The 25,349-nt window shown below is 54.3% G+C and overlaps 1 protein-coding gene and 1 long non-coding RNA gene across 2 annotated transcripts in view; one reads left to right on the top strand and one right to left on the bottom strand.

Annotated features, from left to right (window-relative positions):
- Positions 1-1,379: 1,379 nt before the first annotated feature.
- LOC125282194 (uncharacterized) overlaps positions 1,380-25,349 on the bottom strand; it is a 62,994-nt gene continuing 39,024 nt past the window's right edge. The window contains exons 5-6 of the long non-coding RNA XR_008957216.1: positions 19,432-19,517; positions 1,380-3,416 (exon numbers count right to left, since the gene is read on the bottom strand). This is a non-coding gene — a long non-coding RNA (uncharacterized LOC125282194). The remainder of the gene's footprint in view (positions 3,417-19,431; positions 19,518-25,349) is intronic.
- LOC130542562 (proline-rich protein 36-like) lies at positions 5,568-15,433 on the top strand. The gene is made up of 4 exons (XM_057306430.1): positions 5,568-8,190; positions 8,833-8,892; positions 9,799-9,992; positions 10,250-15,433. Exons 1-4 carry the CDS (start codon positions 8,126-8,128, stop codon positions 15,403-15,405), a joined length of 5,475 nt encoding a protein of 1,824 aa, XP_057162413.1. The 5' UTR covers positions 5,568-8,125; the 3' UTR covers positions 15,406-15,433.

Below are 25,349 nucleotides of genomic sequence, written 5' to 3'. Positions count from 1 at the left end.
TCCTTCTACCTTCTACCATGATAGCCCATAACACATGGCGTCCCTCTTCCAGTCCTTTCCCTCGGAGTGTATGGGTGAGTGAGAGCGGGGGAGGGGGTTTGCCTGTGTGGGGGACAGGGTGGGGCAGGGAGGGTTCCACAGCTGGGCTCTTGTTCGGCCTGAGGTCCCCACAGTGGACAGGCACTGCTACTCCTCTCCTGTCCCCTTCTGCATTTTCAGGAGCTACACATCATTTACTCAGCAGCACCACCTGCCCAACAACTGAGACCTCTCCAATTCTTTGAGTCTCCTCCTTAAAGTGAAGAGTACAATGTGCCGTAAATCTCTTGTGCTTTAGGGCTGTTTCCTAAAAGCACAATTTCTGGAACACACGCTAGTCCCACTGTTGGGAGTATTGGCTGCAGGGTCCTCTAGCTATACTCTCTTTCTTTCCGTGGAGCCTTGCTCGGGAAAGGAGGGTCCCCGGAGACTAGAGATGAACCCTGAAATCACGAGGAAGACAAGCCAGCAGTGAGGCCATCAGGCTACCTGGGCGGGACCCATGGAGCACGGAAGAGCCTGTCCATACCGCCCTCATGGATCCTCCCTCCACAAGCAGCCCTGCCCCCCCACCCCCCCCCACCCCCGTCCTGGAACACCCCTCATCCAGACCCCGTCCCGGGACACACCCCAGCCACTCCAGCCCCTCTTGCTCTAGAACTCAGCTTCTAAGTAGAGCAACCGGGTCCTGCTTCCAGGCCAGCAGAGGGGCGTCGGCCGGGCCACACTTGTCTGCTTGCTCCGGGTCCATCCTTTTTGGGCCCTCTCCTCGCAGGAAGGAACCAACCTCTCAGGGCCGCTCAGCTCAGGGAGTCACAGACATGACCTGAATGTGTTCATCCATATGTCCACTAGGTGGCAACAGCGAGAACTGCTTGAACCTCTGTGAACAGGAGGGACCTTTACTGAGGAGGCAAGAGAAGGCTAGCTGAGGACAAAGCCGGAACTGACACCCCACCCCCACCCCCCACCATGGGGTGGACGTGACATTCCTCAGGCACTCCCGGCTGCCCTAAAGGGCAAAGAAATAGTTCACCTATAGACACCACAATCCTGCAAGACTTAAGTCTCCCTCAGTTTCCCAATGTCTTAGCACTTTCCAAGAACCAAGCCTTTCTATCAGTTACTTAGCTTCCTGAAGGGAAAGTAGATACAATGAAATGTCCTTCTAGTCTGCAGCCTCCAGGAAGTTCCCAACCGTCTTAATGTTCATGCCTTGCTAGAGGGCAAAACCACCTTCCCTAGACAATGGCAAGGCCTCTGTACCTTGAGAGTCTTCTTTAGCATATGCAAGTATTATCTCAACCTCCCTTTTTCCTTCCCTTCCCCCAACCCCATAGTCTTATCATCAGTCACCCCTCACAAGCCAGAGCAGCAGCTCTTTCTGCCACGGGTCCTGTCATAAACCACCAGTTTTGCACCAAAGACGTCTCAAGAATTCTCTCCTGGTCGTCGGCTCCGGGTTCCACCCCACTGAACCTCACCTATATTCCACGACCTCCTCATTTCCAAAGCACACTGGGTGCTCATGGAAGCTGCAGGATGGACAGAGCCTCAACCGGCGGCTTTGGCACTGGGCATAGCCCCTCCACACCCCTCAGGCTCCTCCAGCAGCGACCCCCTGCCCCTGCCAGCCCCAATTCCCGATAACCCTCCGGTTCAGTTGTTGTGAGAGCAGTGCCTACGCTTCCTGCTCGAGACCCAAGTGAGGAGAAGGGAGAGATCCCTCTCCTCGCACCAAGTCACTTGACGGGGAGTCCACTTGATCAGAAGCTCTCCGTCTGGGAGCCCTGCAAAGGACAGGAATGCTGTGACCCTCCGCCTTCCCTCAGGAGCTTTGGTGTGGGGAGCACCGCAGACGTCTACACAACTTGGCGCACAACAGCATCACACCTCCGCGCCTACAGATGCGGGCGGCCGTTTTTATTCTCACCCTCTCAAGAGGCGGGGAAAGCCCTCTGGGAACGCAAGGCACACAGAGCAACCCGCTGACCCTGAGCCCCACCGGGCCCCCTGGCAAGGGGCAGTGCATCCCCGTCCAGGCAAAAACACCTGCGAAACAGGGCACTAGGCCCCTGCCCCCCGAATACGAGGTGAAACAACAAGTGAACAGCAAGTTTACAGACCAAAGAGGACGGCCAAACTCCAGCGCTAGGGGAAAATAGCACCTAGAGCTCGAGGCTTTTTCTCATCATTCATTTCTCTCTCCATTCAACATTTTCCATTTCGTTTTTTTTTTTTTTTTGTCTTTTTTCCCTTTCCAACTACTTTTTCTTTTTCTTTTAGCGACTCTTCATTTTTCAATCTTTTCTTAACTTTCATTTTTTACATTGACATTTTATACACATATTCTTCATTTTTGGATTTCTGTCGCTATATTCAATTTGATTTCTGTGTATATATGAGTTTGGCTTTCTTTACCATTTTGGGATTTAGTGACTTCCAACACACAGACCAACAGACATTCGGGACGAAGTGGCTCACCCTGTTTTGTCCACCCTGTGAGATCCTAATCTCTCTCTCCCCCATCCATTCTTCTCCGGGGAAAGTGACAAGAGGGAGGGATTCACGGCAAAAGAAAGAGCCAGAGGTAACCCTCTCTGCCACTGATCTAATACATACGGTTTTAAGTAAGATGTCAGAGCTGGAACTCAGGATGACAATTACAGAGTTGCTAGCTGGGCTTGAAAAAAAGTCTAAATGACACGAGAGACTCTCAGAGTGCAGAAATGAAATCGAATCAGGCCCAAATTCCAAAGGCTCTAACTGAGATGCAGTCTACATTGCATGTGGACGCTCTAACGGCCAGGGTCAATGAGGCAGAAGACAGAGTCAGTGACACCAAAGACAAGCTGACGGAAAGGAAGGAAGCCGAGGAAAAGAGAGAAAGCCAACGAATGGACCATGGGTGGAGGAATTGAAAAATCAGTGATGCCACAAAAGGAAACAATATTGGAATTACTTCTGGCCCCGAGGGAGAAGACACAGAGGGACAGAAGATCTGTCTGTGTAGATCGTAGCTGAGAACTTCCCCAATCTGGGAGGGAAACGGGCATTCAAGTCCAAGAGGTAGAGAGGACTCTTCCCCAAATCCACAGGAATAGAGGAACACCCTAACATATACAGTGACGTTTGCAATTTCAGACACAAAGAGAAAATCCTGAAAGCAGCTTGAGACAAGAGGGTCTTCTAGCCACATACCTATCCACAGAGAGCTGGCACCCCAGAAAGGGCTGGCGTGATCGAGTCAGGGTACTAAATGAGAAAAACATGCAGCCAAGAATACTTTACCCAGCAAGGAGGCATTCCGAATAGGAGCAGAGATAAAGAGCTTCCAGGACAGAAAGGAACTCAAAGGATTTGGCCGCGAAACCACCCTGCAAGAAAAAGGAAGGGGGATCCTGTAAGTGAAGAGACACTCCAAGAGTACCACAGACCAGAAAGAAACAGAGACCATCTACAGAATTAGGGACGTGACAGGTAACGCAATGGACTCATCTCCATCTGCTTTTTAGATTTTTTCTTTATCATTGGTCTGAAGCAATTTTATCGGGATGTAGGTTGATAAGGAGGGTTTTTTTCATGATCTTTATGTTTGGGGGTTTTGTTGGCTGGATTCCTGAATTCTTGAATCTCTGGGTGGAGAGGGTTCATACAATTCAGATAATAATCAGACATTACTTCTTCAAACAGTTTTTTTCTGTACCTCAGCCAATTTCTTATCTACCAGGCCACGTGAAATTGCTACAAAGCTCACACATACTCTAGTGTTTGTGTGCAGGGCGTGGTTTGCACCCTTCCTTTTCTCTGCTTTATTCTGGACAACTGCAATGATCATACATTCACGTTCTCTCCCTCTCTCTCTCTCTCTCTCTCTCTCTCTCTCTCTCTCTCTCTGCTATTTAGTGTCTAACGTGAAGGAAAGGCCATCTACTACATTTTTCATCTTAGACGTGCTACTGTTCAGCTCCAGAAGTTGGGTTTTCCTTGTTTTCATATTTTCTATATCTCTGTTTCACTTCATCCTTTGTGTACATTCTTACGTATATAAAACCTCTTTCTAACGGTGGTTTGAATGTCCATGGGCAATACTTCCATCGTCTTTTTCATTTCTGGGTAGGTTTCTATTGTTTAATCTTTCTCCTCAGTACGAGGTGAACTTTTCTCCCTCTTTGCATCCTGGTAATCTTTTGTTGGAAGGCAGCTATCGTGAATGTTAATTGTTAGATATTAACTATGGCTTATATTTCTACACATACCCTTGAGGATTGTTCTGATGGGGAGGTTCTTGGAAAACTATTTTATCCTTCCAGACTAGCTTTCCAAAGGTTTGTTAGGTGGTATCACAGTAGTCTTCAATGTATTTTGCTACTGTTCTGTTGGTATTCTGAGCTCTCTTTGCAATGTCCCACGAATTACGAGGTTTTCCACTCTGCCTGCTGCCGGTAGCACAGACTTTTCCTGATTGTGTGTGAAGGCTAGTGACATTTTCCTCTCTGCTTCCCCTGCGCTATTATTTTCCCCACACCACCTACGTTCCTCACACATGTGCCCTACTGCGGAATGCTATGAAAACTCAAAAGTGATCCTAGATGGCTTTCTGAGGTCCTCTTTCTCTGTGCAGCTCTCCTCAGTATTCTGTACTGTAAACCACAGCCATATTGACTTCTCCAAACTTCCACCTTGCTGTCTCCAACTCATGGAAATGGCTGAGCTTCGCCTGTGTTCTACATTCCTGACCCGTAGACTAGAAATGAAATCTCTTTAGGCAGTAAGTTAGGGAAATGCAGAGTCCCTCATGTTTGTCTTCCCCCTTGCACTAGTCACTTCCCTGCATTGCCTGGAAATATATCGAAAGTGTTCTTTTGCCAGGGCGCCTGGGTGGCTCAGTTGCTTACGCCTCCGACTCGTGATCTGGACTCGGGTCACGAACTCAGGGTCTTGGGATCAAGACCAGCATTGGGCATCACACTCAGCACAGAGTCGGCTTGAGATTCTGTCTCCCCTCTCCCTCTATTCTCCCCACCCCCCACACTCTGTCTCTCAAACCAACACAGAAAATCTTTCAAATGAAAGAAAATCAGTTACGTAAGAGACAGCCTCTGCAACAAGGGGAAGACCCCAGCAGGGTCCGTGCCTTGCCCAGAATCACAGACTGGTAAGAAGGCAGAACCAGGCCTGAACCCAGCTGTCCGAGTGTCCTCAACGGTGGGGCCGTGGCTGAACCTAGCAACTCACTGGGAGCTCGGGAAGAGGTTGTGTTTTGGAACTGGCTGTAGACCTGGAGATGGTATGGGGGTGAGAAGAAGCATCGACATCCCAGGCAGGAGGCATCCCAGCACGTACCCGTCTGAGGAGGAGCCCAGGCCAGGGCAACCCACTGACGGCACCCCTGCCCGCAGGACACCCAGAGGAAAGGAGGGATGGCTCGTGACACACGACTGGCAGCGTCTAGGGGTAAGGGTGGGCTCAGCCCCTCTAAGCCAAGGCTCCAATGCCTTCTGCAGGGTTTGCCTTGGAAATTAGAAAGCCTAAGACCTGGGAAAGCTATTTCCCATCCACCCCTAGGTGGGACTCTCATCTTCTGGGCCTGCACAATACGAGTATTGGGGCCCACACATGTGCACAGATACACACACAACACAATAGGGACTGCAGGTGGCATCGGAGGAGCTACAGACTCAGAGAAGGTGAGAAAGGAAGAAAATGTGGTGGCAGGTATTCCCTACGTGGGACACCACTCCCCCAATTTCTTAGATGGTATCCCACCTGTGCCTGTGGACTTCCGCAAGAAGTCCGCTGGAAAAATCCCTATCGCACAGGCAAGACACAGACCATCCCTGACGGGCACAACGGCTTCTCCGGGGTCCCCAACAGGGAAGATGGAGACTTGCGTCAGAGCCCGGGGTGTTTCTAAGCTGGGGCCCTGGCTGCACCCAGACCTTCCCTAGGGCCTGTGGAGAGGGTTGTGTTGGTGTCACTGGGTACGCATGTGGCATGGCACGCAGAAAGGGGATGAGCAGTCGGCAGCCCAGAGCACTGTTTGTGTAGGTGCTAGTCCAGGTGTGCACTCGGGGAGGGGATCCCAGGAAGTGAAGTCACTTCCCTGATAACCGACCCCCACAGAACTTGGAACCCCGGTCACCAGGCACCCACATTCTAGTGCGGTCCCGTATCAGGCTCACTTGGCCGGAGACATTCGATAGCGAAAGATGTTCTCTTGCTGCGTGCCCATTTTCCGGGGCTCTGGCTTCCAGAAACCCCGGGCTGAGGGACTTTTCACCTGCTGCAGACACTGGCTCAACCCGCGCCCCCGACGCCGCAGGGCCTTTGCCAGGAGGTGCCGGAAGGTAATACCGAGCGGCCTAGGCCAGGCCAGGCCAGGCCAGGCCAGGCCACCTCTCCGAGCCATCCCTGGGCAGCCCCATCCCCCCAGTTTCAGGGAAAGAGGGGTATGTGGGGGAGGTCCCGCCCTGGGCTGGAGGAGGTTGCAGGGCAGTGGATACCCTGGGGATGCCTTCATGGTCACACCGATGCCACGGTGGGCAGGGTGGAAAGAGGATTCCTGAGGTGCCTCTCACCAGGGCCAGAGTGAATCCAAGGCCCTCGAGCTGTGTCACTTTTCTCTCCATGGTGGAGCTGCGTGCATCCTGGGGTGTGGTGGGTCTGCAAGGGAGTCCCCTGGGTCTGAGGACCAGCAAAGGCAGCCAGACAGACCTCCGAGGCCTCCCGCCTGGCTGCCGGGCACTGTCTTTACAGAGCTCCACACAGGAGACAGGGCAGGAGCTGAACGATGGGATCCCCTGCCCCACCTCCCAAAAGGACAGGAAGGAGTCCCCTACTGCCAACAAAGTCCAGCGCTGGCTCAGGGTGAGTGGAGGTGCCGGAGGGACCCAGCACCCAGGGCACCGATGCGGCACAAAGGGACCCAGATCCCAGAAACCAGCCTCTGGGCTCCTCGGGGCTCCCTCCTGGACTCCTGCTCCCATGTGAACCTGGATCCCCATCTCCTCCCCAAACCTGCCCTCAGGGCCCTGCCAACGGCCTTGGCCCCATGCACAGTCCCTATCCACATATCTGTACGAATATCAGAAAAGCGACCTTAAACCACCTCTCATCCCTTGCTCGAGATCCTGCTGAGCTGGGAGACTTTTCCCCAACGGGGCCTGGGGCTCATGGTACTATGCCTATTGCTCTGCCCTTTGGTTGTGAAGGAACCCATCCCTGGGGCCCCTCCAGGGTCCGGAGCAGGCGCCTCCTTGTGCTGCACAACATTCCAGAAGGCCCATCAGTTACCGCAGCCACTGAGCCCTTCACAGAGGCAGGACGTTCATGTGATTCCCTTCTGTTGCCAACTCACAGCGCTGCACGGAACATCCTACGTGCCCTAAAATCCCGAGCACCCCCACCCATGAAACAGTCTCTGTGGTCTCAAGCCTCACATACATCGTCAGAAATCACAGGGACGATGCCGTTAGTGCAGGGAGCGGCTGTCAATACTCAGCTAACGATCTGACCTGAGATACCGACGTCCATTCACACACCCCCCACCTCACATCCCCGTATTGTTGCCATTCTCCTTTTTCCCTAAAGAGATTGCACGAGTTATGTGTTTGAGAGACAGACAGACAGAGACAGAGACAGAGACAGAGACAGAGACGGGGGTTGGAGACACAGAGGGAGAGACAGGATCCTCAAGCAGACCCTGCCCTAAGTGCGAAGCCTGACGACGGACTCGATCTCAGGACGCGCGCATCAGGAGCTCAGCCGAAACCAAGAGGTGGACCCTGAACCCACGGAACCAGCCAGGCACCTTGCTCCTTTTGTCTACTGTGGGCCCTCCTGTCCCACCTCTTTGCCTACGTCACCGAGAGCCTGGGGGTTTGCTCTGGGCTCCAACCCCCAACCCTCCTGGTGACCGCAGTGAAGACCGCATGTCTCCCCTGTCCCACCTCAGGCTAGAAAGGCCTCAACCGTGAAGAGCAATGGGACCTGCGTGGTGCGGCCCCAACGGGCAGAGCTGCTGAAGAAGCGAGTAGAACACCTGCTGCCCGCCTTCCTAGACGGAGACCTCAGCTACGTCTCCATGTTCCTGGCCACATACAGAGCTTACGCTACCACCCAGGAGGTGCTGGACCAGCTGGTGACAAGGTGAGCACCCTGCCCCTCCACAGCCCAGTGGGATTTGCCCACCTCCTGCCTGGGAGTCTGGGGAATGCCACCCAACTTTGCGGAGCCTCAGTGGGCTCCTCGGACTGGGGCAGAGTTATTACAGGGACTCAGTGGGGTCCTGGAGGGTAAGGACACCTGGGCGCCTGGCCCTGTGGAAAGGTCCGCTACGGGGGCTGTGGTCGTGCTCGTGGATCATCGTCCCACTCCCCATGAAGAAGCCTCTGCCTCAGCCCTCACCGTCACCACGGTCTTGAGCTGGGCTCTTTTCCCCTTGGAAAAGGACATCTGACACTCCATCTGGGGGTCTGTGTCCTGGGTGAGACCAGAGCAGGCATGCCCGGGCATGAGCAGGGGGCCCCAGGCCCACTCAGCTCTCTGGGATGGGGCTGGTGGGGGCCCTTTCATTCATCGAGCATAAAGGATGGATGCCCTTCTAGGTGCAGACCTGCAGACGCTTCCCTGGGCGCTGACTGTGATCCCACGCACACAGCAGACAGCACCCGGGAGCACCCCAGGGCTCCATTCTAGTCGGCAGTCAGACAGGGACACTAGATATGATGAGAGGGAGGGTTCACAGGGCATTTCATGCGATCCCCCCACCACCCCTCCGGCCTCCTCTAGCTACGGATGCGTCCTCTCTTCCTGGGACGAGATCGGCGGAGACCAGGAGCAGCGGGGCACGTGAGTGAGCTTTGGCTAATGCACAGGGCCCTTCCTTCTTCGAGAGGGCAGCGAGGGGACTGTGATCTGGGGGCTGCTGGACCCTCATCCCACACATCTGCCATTCCTGTGAGAGGGTCCAGGTCTGAGGGCTGCTTCTGCAGAAGAGGAAAGGGGGCCTGGAGAGCCCTGGGTGGGGTGTGGGCACTGTGGGAGAGCAGAGCGGGCTGGAGGGCAGCCTCAGCCCCTAACAGAGTCATTCCCCATCCCCGCCGCCTCTCAGCCCTGTCTCTACCCTAATCCTGGGACCCAGAACAAAGGGCGTGGCTTCCACACATCTGGTGGAACGTCGACACTGGGTGCTCAGCAGGTACTCAGGAGACCCAGGGAGGGCTCGGGGACTGGACGTCCCCCAGCCAGTGGGAGATTAGTGTCCACGCAAGGACACCCTCTCCTGGCACCTACTGAACGAGGCAGCACGTAGGCACGGGAGGGGAAGTGGGAGGTATCGGGAGGGTCCTGGGAAGGCCAGGGATGGGACAGAGTCCCTTAGTTCCCTCCTTGATTGGATAGTCACAGCAATGACCACGCCAGACACGCCACCCCTCCCTGCCCACATGCAGTGCAAGTCACGCGGCAAGTGGGCAGGGAGACTGAGCAGGGTGTCCAGCTTCCGCTTGGAGGACAGAAATGGTCACACCAGGGGTCAAGGACTCCCACTCACAGAGGCTTTGGGCCAGCCCCTCCTCAGTGACCAGGCCTGCCTCAGGCAGCTCTGCCACATCACAGGTGGACATGGAGTAGGAATGGGCTCTGACAGCCAGGAGCCGGGGACCCAGGGGCCCAGGTTCCGACAGGGGCTCCCTGGGGCATCCGCGTGGGAGGTGCCCTGTCCTCTGACTCCTCTGCCCACCTGTCTGTCCCCAGGGTCATCTCCTCCATCCTGGGCACCTGGCTGGACCACTACCCTGAAGATTTCTTCCAGCCCCCAGAATTTCCCTGCCTAAAGACACTACTGGCATACGTAGGGTTCCTCGTGCCAGGCTCAGACCTGGAGCAACGTGCCTGGCTCCTCCTCTCTCGGCTGCGACACCTCGAGCCCGCTGAGCCGGAGGCTGGGGGTGAGGAGGACTGGGGGTGACTGATGGAGGCCTGTGGAGGGGAGAGAGTGGGCCACACAGAGCAAGCCTCCACAGACTGCAGTGTGGCTGGGAGCAAGGAGTGGTCTCAGATCACTGTCCCCATGGGCTACAGTTTGGGGAGACCACCCAGGGACGGGTTCTTAGACAATACTGAGTGGTGGGCAAAGTTGCCTTCATTTGGAAGGGACATGGAAAGACAATCATGATGACCATACTTTCTCTTCTTGGAGCGACAGCAGCAGCCCCACAGCGAGATCCGCAACCGCGCCGAAAGCTAGTCCCAGCTCCCACTGTGGTGCCTGATGCAGCTTCAGAGCCTGAGCTGGAAAATCCCATCACTGCTGCTGGAGCTCAGCAACTCAAAAGAGCAGGGACGTCATCTGTCGTGTCGGGCCCAGTGCAGCTGGTGGTCAGAGCTCTGATCCACCGTGAGGACGTCCAAGAGTCACCTGCACCCTTGGAAAGCCAGGAGCCTCAGCAGGCCCCAGCACCAGCCACGGAGGTCCCTGAAGAGCCCGAGATGACACCTCCCACGTCAGAGCCACGGCAGGATATACTCACAGCTCTGACTCTCTGTCGGGAGCTACAAGAGTCACCTGCACCTTTGGAAAGCCTGGAGCCCGAGCAGGCTCCAGCACTACCTATGGAGGTCCCTGAGGGGACCCTGATGCCACCTGCCCTGTCGGAGACGGCGCAGGACATACTCACTGCTCTGACTCCCTCTCAGGAGCTCCAGGAGCCACGCCCGGCCTTGGCAGCGCCGGAGCCCGAGCAGCCTGCAGCACCACCTTCGGAGGTCCCTGAAGAGCCCCTTAGGCCGCGTCCCATGTCACAGCCAACAGAGGATACACTCACAGCTCTGACTCCCTATCAGGAGCTTGAAGACCCACCTGCACCTTTCGCAGCCCCAGCGCCCACGCACGCTGCAGCACTAGCTCTGGAGGTCCCTGAAGGGTCCCTTATGCCACTTGCCGTGTCAGAGGAAGCGGAGGATACACTCACAGCTCTGACGAACGGTCATGAGCTGCAAGAGCCACCGGCATCTATGGCAGCCCCAGAGCCCGAGCAGGCCTCTGCTCCAGCTATGGAGGTCCCTGAAGGGCCCCTGATGCCACCTGCCCTGTCGGAGCCGGCGCAGGACATACTCACAGCTCTGACTCCCTGTCGGAAGCTCCAAGAGCCACCTGCGCCCTTGGCAGCCCCGGAGCCCGAGCAGGCTGCAGTCCTAGCTATGGAGGTCCCTCAAGAGCCCCTCAGGCCACGTGACATGTCAGACCCAGCGGAGGATATACTCACAGCTCTGACTCTCTGTCAGGTGCTAGAAAGGTCACCTGCACCTTTGACAGTGCGGGAATCTGAGCAGGCTCCGGCACCAGCCATGGAGGTCCCTGAAGAGCCCGTGATGACACCTGCCATTTCAGAGCCACGGCAGGATATACTCACAGCTCGGACTCTCTGTCGGGAGCTACAAGAGTCACCTGCACCTTTGGAAAGCCTGGAGCCCGAGCAGGCTCCAGCACTACCTATGGAGGTCCCTGAGGGGACCCTGATGCCACCTGCCCTGTCGGAGACGGTGCAGGACATACTCACTGCTCTGACTCCCTCTCAGGAGCTCCAGGAGCCACGTCCGGCCTTGGCAGCGCCGGAGCCCGAGCAGCCTGCAGCACCACCTTCGGAGGTCCCTGAAGAGCCCCTTAGGCCACGTCCCATGTCACAGCCAACAGAGGATATACTCACAGCTCTGACTCCCTGTGAAGAGCTTGAAGACCGACCTGCACTTTTTGCAGCCACGGCGCCCACACACGCTGCAGCACCACCTTCGGAGGTCCCTGAAGAGCCCCTTAGGCCACGTCCCCTATCAGAGCCAACAGAGGATATACTCAGGGCTCTGACCCTCTCTCAGGTGCAAGAAGAGTCACCTGCACCTTTGACAGTGCAGGAGCCTGAGCAGGCTCCGGCACCAGCCATGGAGGTCGCTGAAGAGCGCGTGATGACAGCTCCCATTTCAGGGCCACGGCAGGATATACTCAAAGCTCTGACACCATGTCAGGATCTTGAAGACCCACCTGCACCTTTCGCAGCCCGAGCGCCCGCGCATGCTGCAACACTAACTATGGAGGTCCCTGAAGGGCCCCTGATGCCACCTGCCCTGTCGGAGCCGGCGCAGGACATGCTCACTGCTCTGACTCCCTGTCAGGAGCTCCAAGAGCCACCTCCGCCCTTGGCAGCACCGGAGCCCGAGCAGCCTGCAGCACCAGCTTCGGAGGTCCCTGAAGAGCCCCTTGGGCCACGTCTCATGTCACAGCCCACAGATGATATACTCCCAGCTCTGACTCCCTGTCAGGAGCTTGAAGACCGACCGGCACTTTTCGCAGCCCCGGCGCCCACGCACGCTGCAGCACCAACTGTGGAGGTCCCTGAAGGGCCCCCGATGCCACTTGCCATGTCAGAGGAAGCGGAGGATACACTCACAGCTCTGACGAACGGTCAGGAGCTGCAAGAGCCACTGGCATCTATGGCAGCCCCAGAGCCCGAGCAGGCTCCAGCTCCAGCTATGGAGGTCCCTGAAAGGCCCCTGATGCCACCTGCCCTGTCGAAGACGGCGCAGGAGATGCAAACAGCTCTGACTCGCTGTCAGAAGCTCCAAGAGCCACCTGCGCCCTTGGCAGCCCCGGAGCCCGAGCAGGCTGCAGTCCTAGCTATGGAGGTCCCTCAAGAGCCCCTCAGGCCACGTGACATGTCAGACCCAGCGGAGGGTATACTCACAGCTCTGACTCTCTGTCAGGTGCTAGAAAGGTCACCTGCACCTTTGACAGTGCGGGAATCTGAGCAGGCTCCGGCACCAGCCATGGAGGTCCCTGAAGAGCCCGAGATGACACCTCCCACGTCAGAGCCACGGCAGGATATACTCACAGCTCTGACTCTCTGTCGGGAGCTACAAGAGTCACCTGCACCTTTGGAAAGCCTGGAGCCCGAGCAGGCTCCAGCACTACCTATGGAGGTCCCTGAGGGGACCCTGATGCCACCTGCCCTGTCGGAGACGGCGCAGGACATACTCACTGCTCTGACTCCCTCTCAGGAGCTCCAGGAGCCACGTCCGGCCTTGGCAGCGCCGGAGCCCGAGCAGCCTGCAGCACCACCTTCGGAGGTCCCTGAAGAGCCCCTTAGGCCACGTCCCATGTCACAGCCAACAGAGGATATACTCACAGCTCTGACTCCCTGTGAAGAGCTTGAAGACCGACCTGCACTTTTTGCAGCCACGGCGCCCACACACGCTGCAGCACCACCTTCGGAGGTCCCTGAAGAGCCCCTTAGGCCACGTCCCATATCAGAGCCAACAGAGGATATACTCAGGGCTCTGACCCTCTCTCAGGCGCAAGAAGAGTCACCTGCACCTTTGACAGTGCGGGAGCCTGAGCAGGCTCCGGCACCAGCCATGGAGGTCGCTGAAGAGCGCGTGATGACAGCTCCCATTTCAGGGCCACGGCAGGATATACTCAAAGCTCTGACACCATGTCAGGATCTTGAAGACCCACCTGCACCTTTCGCAGCCCGAGCGCCCGCGCATGCTGCAACACTAACTATGGAGGTCCCTGAAGGGCCCCTGATGCCACCTGCCCTGTCGGAGCCGGCGCAGGACATGCTCACTGCTCTGACTCCCTGTCAGGAGCTCCAAGAGCCACCTCCGCCCTTGGCAGCACCGGAGCCCGAGCAGCCTGCAGCACCAGCTTCGGAGGTCCCTGAAGAGCCCCTTGGGCCACGTCTCATGTCACAGCCCACAGATGATATACTCCCAGCTCTGACTCCCTGTCAGGAGCTTGAAGACCGACCGGCACTTTTCGCAGCCCCGGCGCCCACGCACGCTGCAGCACCAACTGTGGAGGTCCCTGAAGGGCCCCCGATGCCACTTGCCGTGTCAGAGGAAGCGGAGGATACACTCACAGCTCTGACGAACGGTCAGGAGCTGCAAGAGCCACTGGCATCTATGGCAGCCCCAGAGCCCGAGCAGGCTCCAGCTCCAGCTATGGAGGTCCCTGAAAGGCCCCTGATGCCACCTGCCCTGTCGAAGACGGCGCAGGAGATGCAAACAGCTCTGACTCCCTGTCAGAAGCTCCAAGAGCCACCTGCGCCCTTGGCAGCCCCGGAGCCCGAGCTGGCTCCAGTCCTAGCTATGCAGGTCCCTGAAGAGCCCCTTTGGCCACGTGACATGTCAGAGCCAGCGGAGGCTATACTCACAACTCGGACTCTCTGTCGGGAGCTAGAAGAGTCACCTGCACCTTTTGCAGCCCCGGCGCCCGCGCACGCTGCAGCACTAGCTCTGGAGGTCCCTGAAGGGCCCCTGATGCCGCTTGCCATGTCTGAGCCACCGGAGGATGTACACAGAGCTCTGACCCCCTGTCAGCAGCTCCAAGAGCCACCTCCGGCCTTGGCTGCGCCGGAGCCCGAGCAGCCTGCAGCACCACCTTCGGAGGTCCCTGAAGAGCCCTGTAGGCCACGTCTCATGTCACAGCCAACGGATGATATACTCACAGCTCTGACTCCCTGTGAAGAGCTTGAAGACCGACCTGCACTTTTTGCAGCCACGGCGCCCACACACGCTGCAGCACCAACTATGGAGGTCCCTGAAGGGCCCCTGATGCCACCTGCCCTGTCGGAGCCGGCGCAGGACATACTCACTGCTCTGACTCCCTGTCAGGAGCTCCAAGAGCCACCTCCGCCCTTGGCAGCACCAGAACCCGAGCAGCCTGCAGCACCAGCTACGGAGGTCCCTGAGGAGCCCCTTAGGCCACGTCCCATATCAGAGCCAACAGAGGATATACTCAGGGCGCTGACCCTCTCTCAGGTGCAAGAAGAGTCACCTGCACCTTTGACAGCGCGGGAGCCTGAGCAGGCTCCGGCACCAGCCATGGAGGTCCCTGAAGAGCGCGTGATGACAGCTCCCATTTCAGAGCCACGGCAGGATATACTCAGCGCTCTGACTCCCTGTCAGGAGCTTGAAGACCCACCTGCACCTTTGGCAGCCCCGGTGCCCGCGCACGCTGCGGCACTAACTATGGAGGTCCCTGAAGGGCCCCTGATGTCACTTGCCTTGTCAGAGCCAGCGGAGGATATACACAGAGCTCTGACTCCCTGTCAGCAGCTACAAGAGCCACCTGCACCTTTGGCAGCCCCAGAGTCCAAGCAGGCTACAGCACCAGTTATCGGGCTTGCCGAAGGGCGCCGCCTACCACCTCTCTCAGTGGAGCATCCGGCCTCGGCCCCGGCCCCGGAGCAGCCGTTCCTGCTCGCTGAATCCCCAAAGGATGGCTTCCCCTCCCCTGTCATTCCAGTGTTTCTAATTTTTGCGTTGTTCATGCACCTATTTCATAGCTTAATACGTTCTGGTCTATAAATAAAGGATAAATTGAGTTTTCATGGAATTTTACTCTGATCCTTTTAAATTGTACCTCCAGGTGTCATTAGGTACACAGTGTTTCACAACCTGTCCTTCTACAATATTTCCCTCCCAGACACTCCCGTGCCACTCGTCAGATACTGCTCATTCCCTCAGCCCAGTCCCTGTAGCCACGGCTCCCCTCTCGTCTCCGCCTCTGTGAGTTACTTCTTCTGGGTTTTCATGTGTGTGGGATCAGGCAGTGTGGCCTTTTTGTATCTAGCTACGTAACCTATGAGTGATTCATTTTTTTTTCAGGTTTTTTTCTCTTAAAAAACAAACAAACACAGAAACACAAAAACAGAAACAAAAAAAAACCCATTTTACTACAAAGGAATATTGCTGATACAATACTGCGCATGTGAAGCCCCAAAATGAAATGTTTTCATGATCTGGGATAGGCTTCCCTTTTGTAAGTGTGACCCAGGAGCCAGAAATCTCTGGGTCCAGGAGACACCTTCAAAATCTTTCATCTTCCTGGATAGGCCAGGTTTCAATGATCCTAATGTGCATGTTATAAAAATATTAAGACTGCATATTAAATCTTCCTCTTTATTACAAACATATCAGGTAATTTAAAAGTTCTCTAAGGTTTCAGCCAGATTACGTTTTGGTAGCAAAAGAGTGATGTAAATATGAAGAAAGGAAGACACATTCCTTCTACCTTCTACCATGATAGCCCATAACACATGGCGTCCCTCTTCCAGTCCTTTCCCTCGGAGTGTATGGGTGAGTGAGAGCGGGGGAGGGGGTTTGCCTGTGTGGGGGACAGGGTGGGGCAGGGAGGGTTCCACAGCTGGGCTCTTGTTCGGCCTGAGGTCCCCACAGTGGACAGGCACTGCTACTCCTCTCCTGTCCCCTTCTGCATTTTCAGGAGCTACACATCATTTACTCAGCAGCACCACCTGCCCAACAACTGAGACCTCTCCAATTCTTTGAGTCTCCTCCTTAAAGTGAAGAGTACAATGTGCCGTAAATCTCTTGTGCTTTAGGGCTGTTTCCTAAAAGCACAATTTCTGGAACACACGCTAGTCCCACTGTTGGGAGTATTGGCTGCAGGGTCCTCTAGCTATACTCTCTTTCTTTCCGTGGAGCCTTGCTCGGGAAAGGAGGGTCCCCGGAGACTAGAGATGAACCCTGAAATCACGAGGAAGACAAGCCAGCAGTGAGGCCATCAGGCTACCTGGGCGGGACCCATGGAGCACGGAAGAGCCTGTCCATACCGCCCTCATGGATCCTCCCTCCACAAGCAGCCCTGCCCCCCCCACCCCCCCCACCCCCGTCCTGGAACACCCCTCATCCAGACCCCGTCCCGGGACACACCCCAGCCACTCCAGCCCCTCTTGCTCTAGAACTCAGCTTCTAAGTAGAGCAACCGGGTCCTGCTTCCAGGCCAGCAGAGGGGCGTCGGCCGGGCCACACTTGTCTGCTTGCTCCGGGTCCATCCTTTTGGGGCCCTCTCCTCGCAGGAAGGAACCAACCTCTCAGGGCCGCTCAGCTCAGGGAGTCACAGACATGACCTGAATGTGTTCATCCATATGTCCACTAGGTGGCAACAGCGAGAACTGCTTGAACCTCTGTGAACAGGAGGGACCTTTACTGAGGAGGCAAGAGAAGGCTAGCTGAGGACAAAGCCGGAACTGACACCCCACCCCCACCCCCCACCATGGGGTGGACGTGACATTCCTCAGGCACTCCCGGCTGCCCTAAAGGGCAAAGAAATAGTTCACCTATAGACACCACAATCCTGCAAGACTTAAGTCTCCCTCAGTTTCCCAATGTCTTAGCACTTTCCAAGAACCAAGCCTTTCTATCAGTTACTTAGCTTCCTGAAGGGAAAGTAGATACAATGAAATGTCCTTCTAGTCTGCAGCCTCCAGGAAGTTCCCAACCGTCTTAATGTTCATGCCTTGCTAGAGGGCAAAACCACCTTCCCTAGACAATGGCAAGGCCTCTGTACCTTGGGAGTCTTCTTTAACATATGCAAGTATTATCTCAACCTCCCTTTTTCCTTCCCTTCCCCCAACCCCATAGTCTTATCATCAGTCACCCCTCACAAGCCAGAGCAGCAGCTCTTTCTGCCACGGGTCCTGTCATAAACCACCAGTTTTGCACCAAAGACGTCTCAAGAATTCTCTCCTGGTCGTCGGCTCCGGGTTCCACCCCACTGAACCTCACCTATATTCCACAACCTCCTCATTTCCAAAGCACACTGGGTGCTCATGGAAGCTGCAGGATGGACAGAGCCTCAACCGGCGGCTTTGGCACTGGGCATAGCCCCTCCACACCCCTCAGGCTCCTCCAGCAGCGACCCCCTGCCCCTGCCAGCCCCAATTCCCGATAACCCTCCGGTTCAGTTGTTGTGAGAGCAGTGCCTACGCTTCCTGCTCGAGACCCAAGTGAGGAGAAGGGAGAGATCCCTCTCCTCGCACCAAGTCACTTGACGGGGAGTCCACTTGATCAGAAGCTCTCCGTCTGGGAGCCCTGCAAAGGACAGGAATGCTGTGACCCTCCGCCTTCCCTCAGGAGCTTTGGTATGGGGAGCACCGCAGACGTCTACACAACTTGGCGCACAACAGCATCACACCTCCGCGCCTACAGATGCGGGCGGCCGTTTTTATTCTCACCCTCTCAAGAGGCGGGGAAAGCCCTCTGGGAACGCAAGGCACACAGAGCAACCCGCTGACCCTGAGCCCCACCGGGCCCCCTGGCAAGGGGCAGTGCATCCCCGTCCAGGCAAAAACACCTGCGAAACAGGGCACTAGGCCCCTGCCCCCCGAATACGAGGTGAAACAACAAGTGAACAGCAAGTTTACAGACCAAAGAGGACGGCCAAACTCCAGCGCTAGGGGAAAATAGCACCTAGAGCTCGAGGCTTTTTCTCATCATTCATTTCTCTCTCCATTCAACATTTTCCATTTCGTTTTTTTTTTTTTTTGTCTTTTTTCCCTTTCCAACTACTTTTTCTTTTTCTTTTAGCGACTCTTCATTTTTCAATCTTTTCTTAACTTTCATTTTTTACATTGACATTTTATACACATATTCTTCATTTTTGGATTTCTGTCGCTATATTCAATTTGATTTCTGTGTATATATGAGTTTGGCTTTCTTTACCATTTTGGGATTTAGTGACTTCCAACACACAGACCAACAGACATTCGGGACGAAGTGGCTCACCCTGTTTTGTCCACCCTGTGAGATCCTAATCTCTCTCTCCCCCATCCATTCTTCTCCGGGGAAAGTGACTAGAGGGAGGGATTCACGGCAAAAGAAAGAGCCAGAGGTAACCCTCTCTGCCACTGATCTAATGCATATGGTTTTAAGTAAGATGTCAGAGCTGGAACTCAGGATGACAATTACAGAGTTGCTAGCTGGGCTTGAAAAAAAGTCTAAATGACACGAGAGACTCTCAGAGTGCAGAAATGAAATCGAATCAGGCCCAAATTCCAAAGGCTCTAACTGAGATGCAGTCTACATTGCATGTGGACGCTCTAACGGCCAGGGTCAATGAGGCAGAAGACAGAGTCAGTGACACCAAAGACAAGCTGACGGAAAGGAAGGAAGCCGAGGAAAAGAGAGAAAGCCAACGAATGGACCATGGGTGGAGGAATTGAAAAATCAGTGATGCCACAAAAGGAAACAATATTGGAATTACTTCTGGCCCCGAGGGAGAAGACACAGAGGGACAGAAGATCTGTCTGTGTAGATCGTAGCTGAGAACTTCCCCAATCTGGGAGGGAAACGGGCATTCAAGTCCAAGAGGTAGAGAGGACTCTTCCCCAAATCCACAGGAATAGAGGAACACCCTAACATATACAGTGACGTTTGCAATTTCAGACACAAAGAGAAAATCCTGAAAGCAGCTTGAGACAAGAGGGTCTTCTAGCCACATACCTATCCACAGAGAGCTGGCACCCCAGAAAGGGCTGGCGTGATCGAGTCAGGGTACTAAATGAGAAAAACATGCAGCCAAGAATACTTTACCCAGCAAGGAGGCATTCCGAATAGGAGCAGAGATAAAGAGCTTCCAGGACAGAAAGGAACTCAAAGGATTTGGCCGCGAAACCACCCTGCAAGAAAAAGGAAGGGGGATCCTGTAAGTGAAGAGACACTCCAAGAGTACCACAGACCAGAAAGAAACAGAGACCATCTACAGAATTAGGGACGTGACAGGTAACGCAATGGACTCATCTCCATCTGCTTTTTAGATTTTTTCTTTATCATTGGTCTGAAGCAATTTTATCGGGATGTAGGTTGATAAGGAGGGTTTTTTTCATGATCTTTATGTTTGGGGGTTTTGTTGGCTGGATTCCTGAATTCTTGAATCTCTGGGTGGAGAGGGTTCATACAATTCAGATAATAATCAGACATTACTTCTTCAAACAGTTTTTTTCTGTACCTCAGCCAATTTCTTATCTACCAGGCCACGTGAAATTGCTACAAAGCTCACACATACTCTAGTGTTTGTGTGCAGGGCGTGGTTTGCACCCTTCCTTTTCTCTGCTTTATTCTGGACAACTGCAATGATCATACATTCACGTTCTCTCCCTCTCTCTCTCTCTCTCTCTCTCTCTCTCTCTCTCTCTCTCTGCTATTTAGTGTCTAACGTGAAGGAAAGGCCATCTACTACATTTTTCATCTTAGACGTGCTACTGTTCAGCTCCAGAAGTTGGGTTTTCCTTGTTTTCATATTTTCTATATCTCTGTTTCACTTCATCCTTTGTGTACATTCTTACGTATATAAAACCTCTTTCTAACGGTGGTTTGAATGTCCATGGGCAATACTTCCATCGTCTTTTTCATTTCTGGGTAGGTTTCTATTGTTTAATCTTTCTCCTCAGTACGAGGTGAACTTTTCTCCCTCTTTGCATCCTGGTAATCTTTTGTTGGAAGGCAGCTATCGTGAATGTTAATTGTTAGATATTAACTATGGCTTATATTTCTACACATACCCTTGAGGATTGTTCTGATGGGGAGGTTCCTGGAAAACTATTTTATCCTTCCAGACTAGCTTTCCAAAGGTTTGTTAGGTGGTATCACAGTAGTCTTCAATGTATTTTGCTACTGTTCTGTTGGTATTCTGAGCTCTCTTTGCAATGTCCCACAAATTACGAGGTTTTCCACTCTGCCTGCTGCCGGTAGCACAGACTTTTCCTGATTGTGTGTGAAGGCTAGTGACATTTTCCTCTCTGCTTCCCCTGCGCTATTATTTTCCCCACACCACCTACGTTCCTCACACATGTGCCCTACTGCGGAATGCTATGAAAACTCAAAAGTGATCCTAGATGGCTTTCTGAGGTCCTCTTTCTCTGTGCAGCTCTCCTCAGTATTCTGTACTGTAAACCACAGCCATATTGACTTCTCCAAACTTCCACCTTGCTGTCTCCAACTCATGGAAATGGCTGAGCTTCGCCTGTGTTCTACATTCCTGACCCGTAGACTAGAAATGAAATCTCTTTAGGCAGTAAGTTAGGGAAATGCAGAGTCCCTCGTGTTTGTCTTCCCCCTTGCACTAGTCACTTCCCTGCATTGCCTGGAAATATATCGAAAGTGTTCTTTTGCCAGGGCGCCTGGGTGGCTCAGTTGCTTACGCCTCCGACTCGTGATCTGGACTCGGGTCACGAACTCAGGGTCTTGGGATCAAGACCAGCATTGGGCATCACACTCAGCACAGAGTCGGCTTGAGATTCTGTCTCCCCTCTCCCTCTATTCTCCCCACCCCCCACACTCTGTCTCTCAAACCAACACAGAAAATCTTTCAAATGAAAGAAAATCAGTTACGTAAGAGACAGCCTCTGCAACAAGGGGAAGACCCCAGCAGGGTCCGTGCCTTGCCCAGAATCACAGACTGGTAAGAAGGCAGAACCAGGCCTGAACCCAGCTGTCCGAGTGTCCTCAACGGTGGGGCCGTGGCTGAACCTAGCAACTCACTGGGAGCTCGGGAAGAGGTTGTGTTTTGGAACTGGCTGTAGACCTGGAGATGGTATGGGGGTGAGAAGAAGCATCGACATCCCAGGCAGGAGGCATCCCAGCACGTACCCGTCTGAGGAGGAGCCCAGGCCAGGGCAACCCACTGACGGCACCCCTGCCCGCAGGACACCCAGAGGAAAGGAGGGATGGCTCGTGACACACGACTGGCAGCGTCTAGGGGTAAGGGTGGGCTCAGCCCCTCTAAGCCAAGGCTCCAATGCCTTCTGCAGGGTTTGCCTTGGAAATTAGAAAGCCTAAGACCTGGGAAAGCTATTTCCCATCCACCCCTAGGTGGGACTCTCATCTTCTGGGCCTGCACAATACGAGTATTGGGGCCCACACATGTGCACAGATACACACACAACACAATAGGGACTGCGGGTGGCATCGGAGGAGCTACAGACTCAGAGAAGGTGAGAAAGGAAGAAAATGTGGTGGCAGGTATTCCCTACGTGGGACACCACTCCCCCAATTTCTTAGATGGTATCCCACCTGTGCCTGTGGACTTCCGCAAGAAGTCCGCTGGAAAAATCCCTATCGCACAGGCAAGACACAGACCATCCCTGACGGGCACAACGGCTTCTCCGGGGTCCCCAACAGGGAAGATGGAGACTTGCGTCAGAGCCCGGGGTGTTTCTAAGCTGGGGCCCTGGCTGCACCCAGACCTTCCCTAGGGCCTGTGGAGAGGGTTGTGTTGGTGTCACTGGGTACGCATGTGGCATGGCACGCAGAAAGGGGATGAGCAGTCGGCAGCCCAGAGCACTGTTTGTGTAGGTGCTAGTCCAGGTGTGCACTCGGGGAGGGGATCCCAGGAAGTGAAGTCACTTCCCTGATAACCGACCCCCACAGAACTTGGAACCCCGGTCACCAGGCACCCACATTCTAGTGCGGTCCCGTATCAGGCTCACTTGGCCGGAGACATTCGATAGCGAAAGATGTTCTCTTGCTGCGTGCCCATTTTCCGGGGCTCTGGCTTCCAGAAACCCCGGGCTGAGGGACTTTTCACCTGCTGCAGACACTGGCTCAACCCGCGCCCCCGACGCCGCAGGGCCTTTGCCAGGAGGTGCCGGAAGGTAATACCGAGCGGCCTAGGCCAGGCCAGGCCACCTCTCCGAGCCATCCCTGGGCAGCCCCATCCCCCCAGTTTCAGGGAAAGAGGGGTATGTGGGGGAGGTCCCGCCCTGGGCTGGAGGAGGTTGCAGGGCAGTGGATACCCTGGGGATGCCTTCATGGTCACACCGATGCCACGGTGGGCAGGGTGGAAAGAGGATTCCTGAGGTGCCTCTCACCAGGGCCAGAGTGAATCCAAGGCCCTCGAGCTGTGTCACTTTTCTCTCCATGGTGGAGCTGCGTGCATCCTGGGGTGTGGTGGGTCTGCAAGGGAGTCCCCTGGGTCTGAGGACCAGCAAAGGCAGCCAGACAGACCTCCGAGGCCTCCCGCCTGGCTGCCGGGCACTGTCTTTACAGAGCTCCACACAGGAGACAGGGCAGGAGCTGAACGATGGGATCCCCTGCCCCACCTCCCAAAAGGACAGGAAGGAGTCCCCTACTGCCAACAAAGTCCAGCGCTGGCTCAGGGTGAGTGGAGGTGCCGGAGGGACCCAGCACCCAGGGCACCGATGCGGCACAAAGGGACCCAGATCCCAGAAACCAGCCTCTGGGCTCCTCGGGGCTCCCTCCTGGACTCCTGCTCCCATGTGAACCTGGATCCCCATCTCCTCCCCAAACCTGCCCTCAGGGCCCTGCCAACGGCCTTGGCCCCATGCACAGTCCCTATCCACATATCTGTACGAATATCAGAAAAGCGACCTTAAACCACCTCTCATCCCTTGCTCGAGATCCTGCTGAGCTGGGAGACTTTTCCCCAACGGGGCCTGGGGCTCATGGTACTATGCCTATTGCTCTGCCCTTTGGTTGTGAAGGAACCCATCCCTGGGGCCCCTCCAGGGTCCGGAGCAGGCGCCTCCTTGTGCTGCACAACATTCCAGAAGGCCCATCAGTTACCGCAGCCACTGAGCCCTTCACAGAGGCAGGACGTTCATGTGATTCCCTTCTGTTGCCAACTCACAGCGCTGCACGGAACATCCTACGTGCCCTAAAATCCCGAGCACCCCCACCCATGAAACAGTCTCTGTGGTCTCAAGCCTCACATACATCGTCAGAAATCACAGGGACGATGCCGTTAGTGCAGGGAGCGGCTGTCAATACTCAGCTAACGATCTGACCTGAGATACCGACGTCCATTCACACACCCCCCACCTCACATCCCCGTATTGTTGCCATTCTCCTTTTTCCCTAAAGAGATTGCACGAGTTATGTGTTTGAGAGACAGACAGACAGAGACAGAGACAGAGACAGAGACAGAGACGGGGGTTGGAGACACAGAGGGAGAGACAGGATCCTCAAGCAGACCCTGCCCTAAGTGCGAAGCCTGACGACGGACTCGATCTCAGGACGCGCGCATCAGGAGCTCAGCCGAAACCAAGAGGCGGACCCTGAACCCACGGAACCAGCCAGGCACCTTGCTCCTTTTGTCTACTGTGGGCCCTCCTGTCCCACCTCTTTGCCTACGTCACCGAGAGCCTGGGGGTTTGCTCTGGGCTCCAAACCCCAACCCTCCTGGTGACCGCAGTGAAGACCGCATGTCTCCCCTGTCCCACCTCAGGCTAGAAAGGCCTCAACCGTGAAGAGCAATGGGACCTGCGTGGTGCGGCCCCAACGGGCAGAGCTGCTGAAGAAGCGAGTAGAACACCTGCTGCCCGCCTTCCTAGACGGAGACCTCAGCTACGTCTCCATGTTCCTGGCCACATACAGAGCTTATGCTACCACCCAGGAGGTGCTGGACCAGCTGGTGACAAGGTGAGCACCGTGCCCCTCCACAGCCCAGTGGGATCTGCCCACCTCCTGCCTGGGAGTCTGGGGAATGCCACCCAACTTCGCGGAGCCTCAGTGGGCTCCTTGGACTGGGGCAGAGTTATTACAGGGACATTTATTTCCAAATAAATCTTGCACAGACGTCATTTAAATAGCATGTATGTCACTGGATAAATTCCTAGAAGGGGAATTATTAAGCAAAATGAATTATACATTTCAATTTTGAGAAATATTGCCAAACTGCCTGTTGTATTGTGTATATTTCCACCAGCAACACATGAGAATGCATGCTTTCCTGACACTCCATTGACACATTGTGTCAGTAATTTTTTTTTTTTAACTATAGGAATAGGATAGGTATGTTACATAGCTGAGTTTCAATTTGTATAAGTGAGGATGAGATTTTTCCCCACATGCATGTCATCTTCCCAATCCTTCATTGGACATTGGTCTTTTCCCAACTGATTCACATGGATCCTGGACATGTTAAGAATATGAATTCCTTAACTGTTAAAGGATTTATAATTTTTTCCAGTTTTATCTTTTGTTTGTAGAATTTTATATGCAGTTTTACTTTAATGTAATTAAACACAGCTATTTATATATTTTTGAGCTTTTTGTCATTTTAAAAAAGCTTTCTCCAATCCAACACCATAGCATTTGAGTTGAGCTTTGCCTTGATAAGTTAACTAGTGGTATGTTTTATATAAAATGTATCATGCAGATGAATGAATTATCCTATTGGAAAAAAATATCTCCTATTTAAATTTTGGAGTTTGAGATAGTCAACATTTTGCTTTTTGCATGGTTAATATTCAAATGCACAGGCATTGGAAAACAGGCCTAATTGTTTCTAAAGCTATTTCTGGTTCTAAATGATAAACCACATCTTTGACACAAACAAGGATACTTTGTTCTCATTTCCAGTAGAAACTGACAGCCTCCAAGTCATCTAGTAGTTACCCTAAAGGATCCAACTATAATTAAGATGTAGGAGATGTAGTTTACATCCCTTTGACCAGAATTAGAATTGTATTTGTCAAAATATTTTTCCTATG

This window comes from Ursus arctos, unplaced genomic scaffold (genome assembly GCF_023065955.2).
Source record: "Ursus arctos isolate Adak ecotype North America unplaced genomic scaffold, UrsArc2.0 scaffold_37, whole genome shotgun sequence".
Lineage (NCBI taxonomy): Eukaryota > Metazoa > Chordata > Mammalia > Carnivora > Ursidae > Ursus > Ursus arctos.
Note: the sequence above shows the minus strand (reverse complement) of the source record. Positions and strands in the feature narration are given on the sequence as shown.

Coding starts and splice junctions, on each gene's coding strand:
- LOC130542562 (XM_057306430.1), top strand. CDS start 8,126: ATGTTCCTGGCCACATACAGAGCTTACGCTACCACCCAGGAGGTGCTG. Junction 8,893..9,798: donor GACCAGGAGCAGCGGGGCAC/GTGAGTGAGCTT, acceptor GTCTGTCCCCAG/GGTCATCTCCTCCATCCTGG. Junction 9,993..10,249: donor CGCTGAGCCGGAGGCTGGGG/GTGAGGAGGACT, acceptor TTGGAGCGACAG/CAGCAGCCCCACAGCGAGAT.